Source organism: Helianthus annuus, chromosome 11, assembly GCF_002127325.2.
Source record: "Helianthus annuus cultivar XRQ/B chromosome 11, HanXRQr2.0-SUNRISE, whole genome shotgun sequence".
NCBI lineage: Eukaryota > Viridiplantae > Streptophyta > Magnoliopsida > Asterales > Asteraceae > Helianthus > Helianthus annuus.
Window position 1 is genome coordinate 86973624 of NC_035443.2, and position 18289 is coordinate 86991912.

General features: G+C 38.8%; 2 protein-coding genes, 1 long non-coding RNA gene and 2 other non-coding genes across 5 annotated transcripts; 1 reads left to right on the forward strand and 4 right to left on the reverse strand.

The window, feature by feature from the left end:
- The first annotated feature begins 2361 nt into the window (after positions 1-2361).
- Positions 2362-5918, forward strand: LOC110890434. The gene is made up of 6 exons (XM_022138042.2): positions 2362-2599; positions 3381-3447; positions 4064-4242; positions 4338-4407; positions 4967-5034; positions 5742-5918. Exons 1-5 carry the CDS (start codon positions 2486-2488, stop codon positions 4981-4983), a joined length of 447 nt encoding a protein of 148 aa, XP_021993734.1. The 5' UTR covers positions 2362-2485; the 3' UTR covers positions 4984-5034; positions 5742-5918.
- On the reverse strand, positions 5895-7722 carry LOC110890433. The gene has a single exon (XM_022138041.2). The coding sequence runs from the start codon at positions 7590-7592 to the stop codon at positions 6144-6146; it is 1449 nt and encodes a 482-aa protein (XP_021993733.1). The 5' UTR covers positions 7593-7722; the 3' UTR covers positions 5895-6143.
- A 146-nt stretch (positions 7723-7868) lies between these two features.
- On the reverse strand, positions 7869-7940 carry TRNAD-GUC. The gene has a single exon. It is a non-coding gene; the product is annotated as a tRNA-Asp (tRNA).
- Positions 7941-8209: 269 nt separating this feature from the next.
- LOC110890435 lies at positions 8210-10366 on the reverse strand. Its single transcript, XR_002564492.2, has 2 exons — positions 10016-10366; positions 8210-8593 (listed from the first exon to the last, which is right to left on the reverse strand). It is a non-coding gene; the product is annotated as an uncharacterized LOC110890435 (long non-coding RNA).
- Positions 10367-16237: 5871 nt separating this feature from the next.
- On the reverse strand, positions 16238-16344 carry LOC118484506. Its single transcript, XR_004873616.1, has one exon. It is a non-coding gene; the product is annotated as a small nucleolar RNA R71 (small nucleolar RNA).
- Between the last annotated feature and the right edge of the window lie 1945 nt (positions 16345-18289).

Here is an 18289-nt window from a genome sequence, read left to right on the forward strand (position 1 = left end):
AGCAGCTAGGGTTCGACTCCTAAGGATATGCAGATTCAAGCCAGGTTCCAGATCCTGTTGCTATGGAGAGCCAGGCTACGGTCCTGAACCTGTGAAAGCTGCAAAGCGTGAGCAGAGTTTGAACCAGGTTTCGATACTAGAACGAGAGCTATTCCGGACTGCGATCCCAGCTTATCGAAAGGGGGAGTTTGAAGTCATTAAAGCCAGGTTCGAATCTTGTCTGCTAATACTGAATATTTTGGATCAACATCTAAGAGGGAGTCTGAAGATGTAAAGAGCCAGTTTCTGATCATGGAACTGTGTTCAAGATAGAAGCTGCTGATGTTGATAAGCAAGAGAAAGATAGAGATTGAGGATGCTTACAATGTCAAATACTTTGGAGAGAGCGAGAAGACTGATAAAGACTGAAGATTTGACATACTGAAGACTCGTACCGAAGACTTCGTCAACATCTAAGGGGGAGTCTGTTGGTGCATATGTCTGTCGACTTCGTCTTGTATCGAGTCTTGTAATAAGTTAGATAGAACAAGACACGTAGTACGAGATAAACGAGAAAAAGGTCAAAACAAGCCAGTCCACATGAACTGACCAGTTCGTGCGAACTGGACAAGGCTAGTTCGTGCGAACTGGGATGACTGGTTCATGGGAAGTGGCTGGCCTATAAATAGGTGTCTTGTGTTTTCATTTGCAACGATTCTGATTCCGGTAGCGAAGCTCTGCTGAAGTATCTCCAGCCTGTAAAACGTTGTGAAATCAATACAAGAGATAGTTAAAGTGATTCTAGTGTGTATCCAGCTGAAATAACTTCGATACGTCTGATTCCGCCTTTCGTATTGAACGAGATCTCTTCTGAACGACTCATTTGGTCGTGTCAACGATCCTACAGATGTAAACACTAAACTTAACTTATGTTTTGGATATGTAATGTCAATGGCATCTTGGAGTTATTTTATGATCATGTAGCATGTTTACCATTCGTATGCAATGAGAACCTTTCAGGATCACACCTCGTGCTTCCACCTTAGAAAGGGGTGTGACAATGTATGATGATTCTAATCATAACTATCATCAATTTCATCATATGATTAAAACCCACTTATCCTAGTGTGGTAAATCATCTTAACATTCAATTCATGGCAATATATGTATAATTTTCACTTAGGGTTTTGTTCCTAAGCAAGTATACATCACAATTCAGCCATAACTTCTATAATTCATCCATAATTCGCGAATTATGATGTTTATTAAATTTCACAACTTCAAAAATCATCAAAATTTTACATACCCTATGATCCCCTAGCTTGGGTGATCATTACTCCGCGTTCAATTGTAAATTTGAGCTTCGTTTAGCCCTTCAATTTGATGGTTTTTGTATGAACTAGGGTTTTGCTCCATGGGATCTCTCCTGAGATCGAACAGAACACACACCGTGTGTGTGTTTTTTTATTAAATAAACTTTCAACGTATCCAACTTTGGCCCCTCATGTTTGGTTAGTTATTAAGTAGGCTACAACCTACTTATTTCCAACAATATTCCCTCTTATTAACTAGGTTAAACATTCCTAGTTAACTTAGTGGGTTCGGGGAGGTTACAACTCATTTTATTTTAAGTTCCGTTAACTCGGGCCTTTTATAAACTTTATTTCCTCAAAATCCTTCGTTCAACTTTTATTTGATATTAGGTTTATTAATTTAATCCTAATATTCACCGGGTTAATTTTTACCACTAACGGTAATTTACCCGTCTTTTAGTATTAACGTGGTTTTATTACCAAACTCGTTTTCGGGGTGTTACATTAACACTCACGAAAGGTGCAACGTGATGTTTGCATGAGTGTAAGCTGACATAACATCATTCCTTATTAGGCTCACCGTGTATAGCACACACCCTTTAATCTGCACCATCAACGTCCACATCACACCATTTACACGGTTCTAGCACTTCTCAACGCTAAACCTATCATTCGAAAGTGGTTGTGAGGGGATGAGAGAGAGGAGAATTATAAAAGTATAAAAAAAATATTATTTAGTTAAAAAAAAAAAAGAAACATTAATGTTTTTTTTTTAAGTTATGTTCTAGAGATGAAAAATAAGAATTCACTTTAGCAAATTTATACACAACGAGGGTGTTTGGGGTTCCTTATTTTGAGGGTAAAAGGACTTTTGAAGGGCAAAAGTCCTTTTGAAAGTGTTTGGCTTTTCTTCTTATGTGAGAGGGATTTGGCAAAAGTCAGGAATTCCTGACTTATTTTGGCCAAAAGGACTTTTCAAAAGTTGAAAATAAGCTAAGCCAAACATGCACAACATCACGTGACATGCACGAGAATTCCACCTTCTATAAATCAAAGATTTGTTGTACATGAATAATCACATCCTCCACGTGCTCTGTTTTCACTTCTTCTGGTACTTCTATTTTGTCTCCACCTGCAAATCTTATCCACCGATCGATTCCTCTGTTTTCATCAGACAAATCAAACACCCATTAATGGAAAACAAACACCCACCGCCGGCGCCGCCCTCATTCACGGCGGAGCTCTTCGGCGACGGTGGCTCTCAGTCGTCATCCGCCGGAATTTTCTCCTCAATTTTCCCCCCACCGGTATTACAATTACAGCTGTTGTAAACTGTTTTTTGGGTTCATGGGTTTGATTTGGTTTGGTGTGGTGAAATTGCAACTAAATTTTGATTAATTTAGGGTTATTTGTTTTGGTGTGATTAGGGTTATTTGGAGTTAAACCCTTGGTGGGTTGTTAGTTTCTTGAATGTTAAAATAGACTTTTGATTGTAGATTGTTAATTGGGTGAATAATTTGTGTGTGTGATTTTAGAAAAAAAATGGAGGTAAACCCTTGTTGGGTGGTTGTGTTTTTGAACACTGAAACAGAGTTTTAGTTGTAAATTGTTGAATTAATGAATGATTTGTGTGATTTTGGATAAATTGGAGTTAAACCCTTGTTGGGTTGTTAGTTTCTTGAATTTTAATTGTTGGAATGCATCAACTTGATGATCTTGATGAATCTAAACTTGATGATCTTGAAACTATTTTTGTTGTTTTATGTTCTCAAAGTTTGTATTTTTTTTTTTTTTTTTTTTTTTTTTGAGGGGGGGGGGGGGGGGGGGGTTGGACTTTGGGATTGTTTATAACAGTTTTGAGTAAAAAGATTGGTTTAAGCAACTTAAAAGTTGAAACTGTTTATTCAGAACAACTGAATAGTGGGAAAAGAGTTCGATAAATGATCACTAAATGCCTTTAAAACATGTTATCGTTGTGTCGAAACGCAACAAGCGTATAAGCAATGCCACACACCCTTGTATGTTTTTCTGTCGATTTAGGAATTGATAAGAAACTCGATTTTTTTTTTTTTTTTTTTTTTTTTGCAGTTTACGGGATCTGCACAAAAAGGGAGTTCACCGAGTCAGGTGTGGACTGCCACCCATGGAACTTCGGGTTGGTATCTTTTTCTTTCTTGGATTGAAAAATTTGACATATTATACGGTAGTTTTATTCGTTGTTAAATGTTAAGTGATCTCTCGAGTTTAAAACCGCAGATCGTATAAACACTGAAATTTCTTTGAATACATACATAATCATATATGGAAAACCAAACACAATTTAGTTGAATTCATATATGCGAAGTAAGTTTCCTAGATTATAATAATCAATGAACACTATGAACAACTTAAATGAATTGTAGTTGCTATACAAAGCTTGATTCATCGTACGCGTGTAGGAATATATGCGTTTTGTGTAGTCTTAGCGTTGAACTATGGTCCGTGGAGTCTGATCTGTCGCCTAAACCATGGTCCTAAAAGTTTAAAATTTCGTATGTATCCTTCTGAATTTCATGATATCGTATTTACCATTTCAAAACATTAAATATATCCTATTTCGTATTTAATAGTGAGTTCAGATAATTTTACGGTAATATCGTTGTATTCCTATTCGTGTATACAGAGAAACTGATTTTATTATATGTACTAGTGGTTTGAAAGAAGGATATATATGGAAATTTGAACTTAAATAGCAATAGCAATTGACGATTTATGAATATATTTTTGAGCAGCGGAGAACGTGGCGAAGAACAGCGCAAGTGCAAATAGTAGTGTAATGAACATGGAGAGGAGGTCAATCTTTCAGGAGCGAGTCGTACCGTCTCCACTAAGTTCATCTTTATACTACGGTGGGCAAGAAGATATGTACGTCTGTTCTTCAAGTGGCCCGGCTTCACAATCATATTCTAAAGTGAGTAGAATCTTCGTTCAGCCAGTTTGATGAAATTACGGTCTTGTTTCATGTTTTGAGTTCAAGAAAGTTAAGGTTTTGTATCATGTTTTTAGTTCAAGAAAGTTGACGGGAAAGATGATCCTAATCATTTACACAGTGCTTCTCGAGGAAATTGGTGGCAAGGTCAGTTGTAGGATGGTTACTTGAGCATTGACCGGTTCCTGTTTTAGTTAGGGGTGCTAAACGGGTCTTGTTCCGTGGGTTGACGGGTTCAACCGAACCCGAAAATTTTAGACGAACCCAAAAATCGTGTCATACATATGAACCCGAACACGACCTGCTCAACCCGAATTTTTTATTTTTTTATTTTTTTTCGGAATTTTAATATATTAAAATTAAAATTTACTGCAAAAAAACAAGTGTATATAATACAATAACATTAAAATAATAAAATCTTTATGGCATAAGATACACACCCAATTTAATTTATGACATAAAACATATTGTAAAAAAAAATATAATATAGCATAGTATAGCATATAGCACAGCGTAGCGTATAAACGGGTTCGCGGGTTCAAGCTGCAACTGACCCGCACTTGTTTAGACTAAACCCAAACCCACGAATTTCGTGTTAGGTTCGCATCGTGTCAGAAATTCACATCCCTAGTTATAGTGATAATTTTTTAAATCTTGTGTGTTTTTTTTTTTTTTTTTTTTTTTTTTTTTTTTTTTTTTTATGCAGGGTCGCTTTATTATTAAGACGCTGCCACTTTCTAGACAACAACATGAATTATCCAGCTATTAACTAAGGTATTGTTCACTAATATCTATGTTCAAAGGTAGAAGTGGCAAGTTGGACTTCTCAAATGTTGGGGTGACATTTCAAAACAATTAGAGGTCCCTGTGGTTTACCAAAATTTTGGATTTGGTCCCTAGCTCTCCAAAAATACATGGACGGTTCCTATGGTTTGCACTTGTAACGCATTTAGTCCCTAGCTAACAAATCTAAAGATTTTTGCATGTCCAAGTTAGGGACTAAATGCGTTACATGGTGCAAACCATAGGGACCATCCATGTCCTTTTGAAAAAAGTTGGGGACTGAATGCGTTACAAAGTGCAAAACACAGGAACCATCTGTGTACTTTTGAAAAGCTAGGGACCAAATCCAATATTTTGATAAACCACAGGGACCATCCGTGTACTTCACACGAAACAATTAACTTAGGTTTGGGTCGAAATGCGCCGCGCTGGATTGACCTAGACATTTTTTGTCCAAATTTTAAAAGAAGTAAAAGATAATTATCTTCTTTAAGATACATATATATATTTTTAATAATATGATATAACAGCTTTTGACCCGTTTACCCATTTTCATCGAAAGTTCCTTGTTTCTCCAATTTGGCCATTTGAGACGAGTAAACGGGTCGAGTTCTCTTATTTTCATGCATACGAGACCCATGATTAAGTCTTCCTTCTCTACGCACCCTTTAATGCTAAATCATAACGATTTTTTGCAGGAAATTCATGGACACTTGATAGAAGTTTGAAGCTTTTGTTGATATATGAAATATATCTGCAGTATTTTCTTCTTTTGTTCCCCTTTCATATCAGACTCTTTTTTTGTGACTTTTGGTTTATGATTTTTCAGGGTTTTTATATAAATAAAAGCTTTGATGCTATGCATCTTTGCATAAGTAGTACAGTTATGTGCAAAAATAAATAATAAAAGCCTACTAGTAAGTACATTGCAAAGGTAACGGGTCAACAGTTACACGTTTGACCCCCCGAACCTGATCCGTTACTGAGCCCACCTAATCTATAGCCTCTAGTTATGTACCTTGGTGTTTCGTCTTTGAACTGGTCAAGTCTTGAGGGGTCAAACGTGTCGAAAGACGTTAAATTTGTTTACAATCGTTAAGCTAATACTTGCAATAATCTCGATTCTTTTCGCCACTTGATATGCATAAAAACAATCTTTCATATGCGGCTGCCATTTTTGTTGCGGTAAAAAGCTTCATACCTCTTTCTCTGACCACCTTACCTTTCTTCTCCAACAGTTCTCTCCCATCCTTCCAAACTTCATAAAGACCGTGCTTAAGCGAATCAACGGTTGGTGAAAACGTATACCCGTACTCCTTTCCGATGATCACCGAGCCCGTGATGCTAGCAAGCTTTGTAGCCATTAATGGCTTACCGGAAAGAACCGCTTCCAACAAAGTATGATCCAAACCTTGAGCCCGAAGAGTCGGGTTCACGAAAATGTCAATTGCGTTATAGAATCTTGCTAGTTGACTCGTTTGTAACGGGCCTAAAACAAATAAGTTAGGTCCAAGTTCCTTGTAGCGAACACCCCATGGACCGTCTCCGGCTACTAAAACCGCTACGGTATCCTTAAACGTTGAGTTTTCCGCGAACATCTGCTTTAAGGCTTCAAACATTAACGGGTGTCCTTTGTCTTTAACTAACCTACCCGCCATTCCGATGATCAGTGACTTGGATGCCGGAATGCCTAAGCGTGACCGAAAGCCTTGACCTTCTTCGTAATCGGGTTTATAAACGTCTTCATCTACACCGTTGAGTATAACATGAACTCGATTATCCGGGACCATGTAGATTCTTTTTAGTATATCGCCAACATGATCGCTTGTAGCGACGTGGTGTGCGTAGTTTTGGAAGAACTTAATTTCTTCGACTATCTTGTTACCTTTTTCGGTCAAGTGATTCGCTTGGGTCTCATTTGGTGCTCGTAAGAGCTCTTGAATTATATCAGAATGTATGGATTCGTACGCGATCCCATGCCAAGAAACTGCCAAGTTTGGAACATATTTCGACCGCGTGTGCCTCAGGCTTACACTCTCGGTATGAACCACATCAAACGGGCTCTGGGTTGAGTTTTGAGCTTCAAATTGTTCCCAAACAAGAGCTTGGTCTAAGTAACCCGCAGCCGTGGGTTTCGAGAGATGGAAATGTAAATTCTCGAAAGGGTATTCTGGGAAAGAGAAGCTAGAAGAGGAACTTGTGAAGATATGAAGCTCATGCCCGCGCTTCGCCAGCGCAAGGTGCAGCGTCAAAGCATGCCGCTCGAGCCCGCCAGCGTGCCTCCCGTCGGGCCATTTCTTGACAAAAAGTGCGATTTTGAGGAGTTTTCGAGGCGGGTTCGAAGGGAATGAAAGCTGGTTCCATGCTACTGGGAATGTTAGGAGATCGATCGGGTGGTTCGAGCCCGTTCCCATTCCTATTCCCGACTCCATTCGTGCTCCATGAAAGTAGACCGAATCAGTGGAATAGGACCAGTAGAGTAATGAAATAGAATAGAGAACGGGGAGGAGGACTAACGCGGTACAGAAACTGCGAAAACCCGAGACCATGGATGAAGCTTTGGAACAGGATAAAGATTTTGTTCTAAAGGATTGAAGATCCAAGTGTGGTTGTTTTAATCAAGATCTGGGGTGGGTATAAAATGAGAATATTGCACATGGAGATAAAGCAGATCTTAAGCTATGATACAGGTTTTAGTTGACTTGACCAAGGATTAAACTAAGATTCAGTTGCTTTAGTGTCACAAGTAATTTAATATATGATATATCATATAATAAAAGAGAATTATTTAAAAATAATTGTGTTAACATAACAAACAAAAAATACGCCGTTGCCGGGGATCGAACCCGGGTCACCCGCGTGACAGGCGGGAATACTTACCACTATACTACAACGACTTAGATGCTCTTTTTGTAAACATAACTCAAAAGACTAATATTAAAATAAATATAAAAAAAAGCTACTTCTTATATATGGTTGATTCTTTGATAAATGTTTAACTACCACCTGACTAGACCCGCAAATATATTTTATAAGTTATCATAATACATATTATGACTGTTTTCAAAGCATGTAGCTCGTTGGAAAAAAATCTAGCCGGCTATTTTAACAGTAGCAACTTGCTATCAGTGACAAGTTATTCCATACGTGGCAACCATATCAAATCTTTGATAGTAATTCTTCTTCAAATACATCTTCATATTCTATATCCATCAACACCTACATCGACATCTAGTCATCAGTGTTGTGGTAATTACAATCATCAGTTAAGTTGTTACTTGGGTTTGGTAACAACCTCACCTCAAGGTTACATGAAGAGCTTGTATGCTTCTTTTGACCAAATCTTCTATGTGACTTTCACATTCTAGTCAATGTCCTTGAAGCATTTAAATTTTTGGATTTAAGGATGATGTTGATGCACATTGAGTTTCTGGACTAGTGATTGCCTTAGAACATCAGGTTTGGCAATGTAGGACGTCTCGATGAAATCCTGTCTTCTATGTTTCATTGCTCAACGATCTGATGACTTCCTGTGAGTCATGATTGCGACCTAAATTCGCTAGTTTCATTTAATTCACTAAATGAAAAATCTAAGCCAACTTTCAAATAAATAAATAAAAAATTTAAGCCAGTAATATTTTTTTTATTATTGTTTCTTTATTTTATAAAAAAGTGTCATTAAAGTTTGGGGGGCTAAAGTCCTTCAACGTGCCCTTCACGCTTGTCTTGGGACCAACATTCTTTTTCTGATACCGGTATCATAACGTATCACAACATTAAGCCAATACTAACAGGACGTCTATGATACCGGTATTAGTTTTCTGTTTCGGTACCAGTTGCCTTTGCTATTTTACGGTATTTTGGCACCACTAATATCGAACTGGGACCACAAAAATCAGTACGCTATTTGGTTTGTGTTTATACTCAATTTTTTTTTCTGTACCCGAATCATTACTTAGAAAAAGTTAGAAATAACAAAAGAAATATTGAATTTTAATAATCTCAACTATTCGTCGTTGACCGTCAACAGTCTCAACTTCAAAAATAACCACTAACATCCCAACTTCAAAAATAACCACTAGCAGTCCCAACTATTGACATATTGGCCACCAATAGACCATGACTAACAGAACCCTAACGCCGTTAGTCTCTAGTCGCCGGAAAACCGTTTTTGTCTAGAAAAAGGTTTCTAAAGATCCGATCTAAGGTTACAAAGAAGTTTGGGACGAAAATGTTGAGTTTTCCAGCCAAAAAGTTGTGTTTTCCGGTGAAAAAGGAGTTTTTTTTGGCGACTTTAATAATTTGGGCTTTTATTAGAAAAAGGTTCCCAATGGTCCATAATAAGGTTACAAAGAGGTTCGGGACGAAAATGTTGATTTTTCCGGCCAAAAAAGAGTTTTCCGCTCAAAAAAACATTTTTCCGGCGACCGGAGACTAACAGCGTTAGGGTTCTGTTAGTCAGGGTCCATTGGAGGCCTATATATTAAAAGTTAGGACTGTCAGTGATTATTTTTAAAGTTGAGACTGTTGACAACCAACGACAAATAGTTGGGATTATTAAAATCCAATATTCCATAACAAAAAGTAAGCCACAAATTTATTTATACTATTAATCTCTTGATATCAAAATTCATATCAATGTATACAACAATCCTAAATTCCTAATTGCATAATCAAACACGTATCATCGGAGACAGATCGGAACTTTTATCTCCGGCAATCGGCGGTTTTTTAAATATCCAAGTCCCAAAAACCATAAACCCGAAAGCGTGACCCGCCACCGCCACCAGAAACACACCCACGTCGAACGACATCACCGCTAACATCACCATATAAACCAACCCAGTTCGTAGAGTATGAACCAACCCGACAGCCACCAGACAAGACCCTTTTTTGGCTAAGTTTGAGTGTGATAAAAACTCGACAAGAAACGCAAAGGAGAAGATGGAAAAAAGAACCAAAACGTACTTACCAGTACTTGACCCGGGCCAACCGGGGAACAAAATTTCCCTGTTTTTGGCCCAGAAGAAGGTTATGTGCATCATCGGGTGAGGGCGTATTGATGTGCCTTCACCCGATGATACTCCCGTGGCAGGCAATGATAGTGTTGGCATATCCTTCATGCCGTTCATGTGAAGCAGTTTCTTATCCTCTCACACACACACACAACAAAATTGTGTTAGCTGTTTGAGGATGTAAATTAGTAGACTTTATTGCCGCTTGCTGCTAATAATGGATATGCATGAAAAATTGGTTGTAGGAATTTAATGATTATTAAAACTATTTAAATTGAATATCTTTACTAGTAAATTATTTCGTGCTATGTGGCGGGAATTCGATTGGTTTCAATTAAGAAAATTCAAGACGAACAGATGGTGATATGCACAAAAAGTTGTCGATTCATGTCAGATTGGTTTGGTACATAAACAAGGGCGGATCTAGGCCACTTTTGTGGGTTCTCAGGAACCTATTCGGTTTAGAAAAAATAGGAAAATTAGTGAGAAATTCGTATGATTTAGAAAAAACTAGTGAGAATTAGTGAGAATCTATTAAAAGGAACACGGTGAAAAAAACTTTTAAATCCTCTACTGTACATAAATAACCCATGCCCTATAATTTTTGTTCGCAAACGGTGCCTGGTCCTATGGTAGGATTGACTCCCTTTGATAAGTTTTGTATTTTATAATTGGTTTTGTAAGTTAAAATTAAAGATAACGAAAAAATACAATTTTCTTTTTCAATAAACCTATGAATTACAGTTAGCAATTAAAGGGAAAAAAATACATTTTAAATTTCAGGGGGTTATTTATATTTGAGTAATTTATTGAAGCTAGAGAAAACCAAAACATATATTTTTTAGTAATTTAGCCCAAAGAATATATAAAGTATATAAAAAGAAGATAAGAGTAATTTAGCACAAAGAATATATAAAGTATATAAAAAGAAGATAGAAGGATTATCTACAAGAGGCTTCTCTTGTACGAAGGTAGGAGACAAAATAAGCTATGGCACATTTCGTAAGCTTATTCTTTTTAACTATGGCACCTTTCCTAGGCTTATTCTATTCTACTACTGGATTAGGACCAAATCTGTTGTTATTTGGATTCTATGATATCCTATGTCGAGTAAATTGAATTGCTCATCATAGTTTCTTAACAACCAATATCCTAAATGTGTTAATATGTGATTTATATCCATATCTAGAACAGATCCAAACCCTATGCACTTCACATCTGCAACTTGTGCTAGTGTAAATTTTCTTATGGCTCCATGAAAACCGAAGGCTGACACCTTAGCATCACTGTTTCGTGGTGATATTCAACAAAAGGGCTAGGTTTCGTCCTAACTGGCTCTGATTTATCAACTATCTTTTTTGGACTGGTTTTTTATGTTTAACTGGCTGTTCAAAGTCATCATCATCATCAGTTTTTTAAGGACCTTTTTTTTGCTTCTTAGTTGGCTGTTCAAAGTCATCATCTTCATCATCAGTTTGTTTATGGACCCTTTTTTGCTTCTTATTATATTTTTGCAATTTCAACTTCCTTACTGGTTGTTCAAAGTCGTCGTCGTCGTCCTCATCCTCATCATCATCATCATCATCATCATCATCATCATCATCATCATCATCATCATCATCATCATCATCATCATCATCATCATCATCATCATCATCATCAGGAATCTTTACACGAAAACAGACGCATGTTATAAACGTTCACAGACGCATGTTGAAAAAAAAACAGTAGACGCACGTTATAAATCTAAGCAACCGCGCGTTAGCAAATTTATGGGATGTTACATATTTGGTTTTTACATTTTGTTAGTCGTATGTTATAGGACAAGAACCACATGTTATCAAAACCTTAAATAGGAACAACCGCATGTTATACGAAGACCTACTCACGTTATCAAACCCTAACTATGGGATTTTAGGACGAACCTAGACTCATTTCTTTGCTAGATGCTTGTCGTTGTTTCCTTTGCTCCGTCTCTCTCTTATAGCTGATATTCAGTTAAGAAGAAGGGTCAATTTTGGGAAATTATCATTCAAAATCAAAGCATATAGTAACGCATTTAAATGAAAAGATTACCCCGTCTTAAGTTCTTGTCATGATCGGCCTTTTTGTGTGTAGGAGCGGAATCGAGAAGAGATGTTTGTTTGATTTGGAAGAAGTAATGAGAGATTTTAGGGCTAGAATTTCGCTCCCAAAAGATTGTATTCAGTTTCCGAATCTCGCAAATAAATTACAGGAGTGATAAATTAGATATTTGCAATTGACAATTATGCCCTTTTCCATTCAATTTCTATGTAAATCTTTGTTTATTACGATCGTGCCACCACGTATAATCAAGTGAAAATTGTATCAGATCGTGTGGCTGTTGTTATTGCATACGTACCGCACGATAAAGGGTAATATATGTGTGTGTATACATAATTTTTCGGGTAAATTACACTTTTCGTCCTTTATGTTTGTATAGGATTGCAATGGATAACCTTTAACTTTAATAATTACAACCACAGTCCTTTTTTGTAAAACTCATTACACCCTATGTTCTTTAACTAACTAGGTTATATTTTCTTGGTTAAGTCTATTCACTTAAGGGTAATTTTGTAATTTTCCCTATTTATTTAAAAAATATCTTTAGAAAGAAGGAAAAAAATCAAGAAAATATATTTATATTTACACATCAACCAATCACACATTCACACACTCTCAACTCTCTTTCTCTCTCTCTCTCTCTCTCTAAACCCCTGCAAGTCTGCAACTTAATCTCCTCCTCCTCACCACCACCCCTGCAACTTACTTTTGAAAAGATGATTTTCAAGACTACCCTTTTGCATATATTCATATACCAATATACCAGAAGAAATTCTCTGTCTTCTGAGCAATACCCACTAGTTTAACAAGATTTGGAAGGCTGAATTTTCCCAAAAAATTCACTTCTGCCTGCATACAGAACAATTCATGTTTAACAAAAATAGTGATAGCTTTTAAATTTCTTGAACTATTTAATTTATAAAATATAAATAAGTGGATATATATTATTAAGGAACTGTACACGTTTTTCCAAAGGCCAAATATATAGAACAAACTCTTTTCACCCGAAAAATAAAATTAGATGGGTAAGCAATGTCCAATCCAATGGCCGACGGAATTAATCTCATAAAACATAAACTCTAAGAGATGTCAAATACAACGAGCAAAAACATAAATTGACTGGTCAAGCCAAATTAATCTCATAAACCCTTAATATTCAGATCTCAATTAATCTCATAAACCCATAAATCAAAAATCTACAAAACACTCACAATTTGTATCCTCCGCCAACCATCAACAGAAAGAGAGAGAGGTTTTAAGCTTTGTTACGATGACAAAGCAGGCTCCGGCTAAGCAATCGTTATCCCCGACGATGTCAGATCTGAAGCAGACTCCGCTCCTTTACAATCAAAATCAGACAACGACGGAGGGTGGTGGTTGTCGTCGTTGTCATATCTAAAGCAGGCTCCGACGGGCAACTGTTGTCGCCATGATGCTTGTGGTTGCCGGAGGTTGGGTGATGGTGATGATAGGCGGAGGGTGGTGGTTGGCGGCAGGAGTGGTGGTGGTTATGGTGAGGAGATTAAAAGTTGCAGACTTGTTTGGGTTTAAAGAAAGAGAGAGAGTTGAGACTTGTTTGGAAAAAGAGTGTTTTTGTCTTCCTTTTGTATTTTCAGGATTAAATGAGCTCAAATTCACAAAAGAATCAAAAAGACAGCTAAATCTAACATAAATACAAGAAAAGGAACATAAGTGGATTGCCCGACCCCTCAACAACATCCTCCCAAGCAAAATAGAGAAGGCAGAAGACTAAACACGCCCCGTGCTCAGCCAGCACGGGGCCGTGCCCAAGAAGCAGCAGAAAAGACAAACCTATAGAAGCTTCTATTGCCCACCACGGGGCCGTGCCCAGTGAACACGGGGACGTGGCGAAAGTACAGCAGGCGCATTAATTGTAATTGCGAATTACAATTAATGAAGAGAGAGAGAGTGTCAGACAGGCACGGGGCCGTGTCCAGCGGACACGGGGCCGTGCCCAGCCTTCTGTTCAGCCTATAAATAGGAGTGCTTGGTTTCATTGCAACTCATCCCTTGGCACACCACCTCTCTCACACTTCATCCACCACCCACCACCATCACAACACCATCATCCACCACCGTCATCCATTGTCCATCATAGAGTGTGTGAGTCGTCTCGGGATCCAAGATTGATCGTAAGAGTTCTTGACAATCAAGGCCATGTTTGCCTACGTCTCTTACGTCACTTGGTGAAGACAAGTGTTTAGTATAATACTTTTTATTTTTAATCTTTTGCACTTTTTATTTGGTTTTGTATTAATGACTTTAATAACTAGTTGCTTATGTTGAAGGTGATCTTTCCTTATCGTTTGTCCGTGGTGTCTTGGCATTATTTTACTGTCTATATAAAATAAAAGATTTTCACCATTCATATCTCCACGGTCTATATGGAGGTATGTTAGCTACCTGGTCGGGGGTTAAGGGAACGGTTTGGTAAGGGTCTTGCCCTTGTTCAGCGTTTAGAGGTCCTGCAAGGGACCTGGGTCAAATTTAGTAGGATCTCCTTCAATGCCCCTAGGTATTGGATGGCGGGGATCCAAACTCTTTGACCCCCTCATAAGTTAACTACTATTAATACTATAACCCGGCTATTTAGGACTGTATCCTTGCTGACTCAGACTACTTAGTCGAGGGTAACGTCACCTCCAAAAGAGGGGCCTACCATAATTTGCATTAATAACTTAATTCATTATCTTTCAATAATCCGACCCTTTAGGATTGTATCCTTGCTGACTCAAACTACTGGGTTGAGGGTAACGTCGCCTTCAAAAGAGGGGCCTACTACAATAACTAAGATAATCTCTTAAACAAGTGCAAAAGTGCGAAAATAATCAAAGGTTATACTAATACACGAGTCGGATCCAAGTGATTCATCTTGTCTATCTGTTTTTATTTTTATTTTATTTTTCAGCATTTAGTTAGTTTTCATTTTCTTATTTTAAAAACTCTTTTCTAACTTTTTGATTTGATTAGACGTTGAGGATAAACCGGTACTAAAAGCTCTTGTGTCCTTGGACGACCTCGGTATCTTACCAACACTATACTACGTCCACGATGGGCGCACTTGCCCATATGTGTGTTTAGTGTTAGTAAATATCGTGTTTTATAAATTTAAAACTTGGCTAAAAGTGTAAAAAGGGCTTAAAATATACATCTAAAATATATTACACTACACACACATCAAGTTTTTGGCGCCGTTGCCGGGGACACAAGGATTTTAAGAAAGTTAGGAATCAACGGCCTAATCATATTTTTATTTTTATTTTTTTATTTTTTAGGATTTTCTTAGTTTTTCAGCTTCTGCAGAGCTCAGCACGGGTCGTGCCTGGTCGGACACGGGCCGTGCCCAGCATTGTTACTGGCAGTTTTTAGTTTTCCAAGTTACAGAAGGCTGACCACGGGGCCGTGTCGGTGCAACACGGGGCCGTGTCCAACTCTCCAGTAACTGGGATCTGGAAAACAATCACTGTAACTCCGACCACGGGCCGTGTTCACTGAGCACGGGGCCGTGGTGAACCTTCTGACCAGCATTCTTTTTTGTTTTTATTGCAGGACTTGGAACCAGACGCCCCCCCTACGTAGTGTATGAGCTCCAGTTCTAATAAGGACATAAAAGAACCTCTAGAAAAACCCAAACGCTTTCTCAGAAAAAGACTAAAAGCCAAAAACCAAGAGAAGGTTTCGGGAAATCCACCTCCAATGGCGGATGAACGTACTCTCATGGATTATCTACGACCCACCGTATGTAACCTCGGCGCCGCTATCAATGCACCGAATGTTGAAGCCAATAACTTGAACTTCGGCCGCATTTGATACAAATGCTCCAAAACTCCGCAACCTTCCATGGGCTTGCGGACGAGGATCCCCATCTACATATTACTAATTTCCTAGAAATATGTGATACCTTTCGGATCAATGGAGCATCAAATGACGCCATCCGCCTTCGAATGTTTCCTTTCTCACTAAAAGACCGAGCAAAAGCTTGGCTTAACGCCCTCCCAGCTGGATCGGTAAACACCTGGGATGAACTAGCCCAAAAATTTCTATATAAGTATTTCCCTCCCGCTAAAACGGCTAAATTAATGACTGAAATTAATACATATTCACAAGAGGACGGGGAATCCTTATATGAAACTTGGGAAAGGTTCAAGGAGCTATTGCGAAAGTGTCCACATCACGGTCTTGCGATATGGCAACATGTATCCACTTTCTATAATGGGTTGTTGCCACACACAAGGCAGACACTTGACTCTAGCTCTGGGGGACTTTTAGGTAATCGCCGCCCGCATGAAATATATAACCAAATTGAGGAAATTGCTCAAACCAATTTCCAGTGGCACACTCCCCGAGGCAATAAATCTATTGCCCCGGGCGCCCATAAGGTTGATGAAAACACTTCTTTACAAGCCCAAATCGAGGCCCTTTCTTCAAAAATAAAAAAATTGGAAATGACAAAAACGGTCTCGGTTATGGCTTGTGAAGGGTGTGGCGGGCCACATGAAAATTGGATTTGTATGAAAGAAACGGACGATCAACAAGAGTCGGTAAGCTACATTGCCAATAGACCTAGGCCGTTGGGTCCTCCAACGGGCACTTACAACCAAGGATGGCGGAATCATCCTAACCTTGGTTGGAGAGAACCCGGCAATAGTAGTAACCAACAAAACCAACGAACAAACTTTCAACAACCAAGAAATGAGTCACAAAATTTCACTCAACAACAAGGTGGACGAGAAAGGCTTGAAGATACTGTATCTTGCCTTATCTCCGACACTGAAAAGAAAAACTCGGAAAGATTTCTACAATTAGAATCAAATTTTAGAAATCAACAAGCTAGTATTCAAAACATAGAAAAACAATTAAGTCAACTAGCCCAAATTTTTTCCGAGAGACCACCAGGCGCATTACCAAGCAATACCGAAACAAACCCAAAAGCGCAAGTTCATCTCATCACGTTACGAAACCGCACCGTGGGGCCTACGGAAGCGCCACCGCCGACAGAGGAGACTATACCACCGCCTCTGCAAGAAAAGGGCTCCCCTCCATCATCAGAGCCTACCAAAGCTCCTCGCGTTCCGTACCCCGGTAGGTTAATTCGTCAAAAGACCAATGAGCAATTCGCAAAATTCGAAAGTCTACTAAAACAATTGCATGTCAACATTCCTTTTATTGATGTCCTAACCCAAATGCCTAAATATTCTAAGTTCATGAGGGACTTCCTCACTCATAAAAGGAAAATTGAAACGTTGCAATTAGTTAACTTAGACGAAGAATGCTCCGCCCTCGTACTCAACAAACTCCCCCAAAAGAAAATCGATCCCGGAAGCTTCACAATTCCTTGCTCGATCGGGGACTCCCCCGTTCGTAACGCGTTAGCCGACCTTGGGGCTAGCATTAACCTCATGCCCTCATCAATGTTCAAAAGACTCGACCTAGGAACAACGAGTCCTACAAAAATGAGCATACAACTTGCTGATCGGTCCGTCAAATTCCCACAAGGTGTCATCGAAAATGTCCTAGTAAAGGTAGACAAATTTGTCTACCCAGCCGACTTTGTTATACTTGACATGGAAGAAGACACCGAAGTCCCCCTCATACTAGGGAGACCATTTCTAGCCACCGCGCAAGCAGTGGTAGACATGAATAACGGAACGCTCACCCTAAGGTACGGGGATGATGAAGTAAAGTTCAGGGTTGGGAAGAGAATAGAGGACGATGACCCGGTCAACTACATGAAGGTTATTAATTCGAGTTTGGATGCTGCTCTCCGACGGTGCAAAATGGGATGCAAAACATCCCACTCAGAAATTATATAACCTCACTTTGGGTCTAGCCAAGGACCCTTATAAACGTGGCGCACCACGGAGGCATTCCGCGGAACTATCCTTAGCTTAGTTTAATCTTTTAGTTTTAATTTGCAGAAATAAAACACACTCATGGTGGTAAAGGATGATAAGGGAAATGAGAAACATGGCCCCATGCACAAGAACAAGGCCACACGTCGAAGATTTCTCCATTACAGTAGGTTCAACACGGGCCGTGCCCAGCCAACACGGCCCCGTGCTGAACCCCCTGCAGAAAAATGCCCAGTTCAGGTAACTGGACACGGGCTGTGTTCACCAGACACG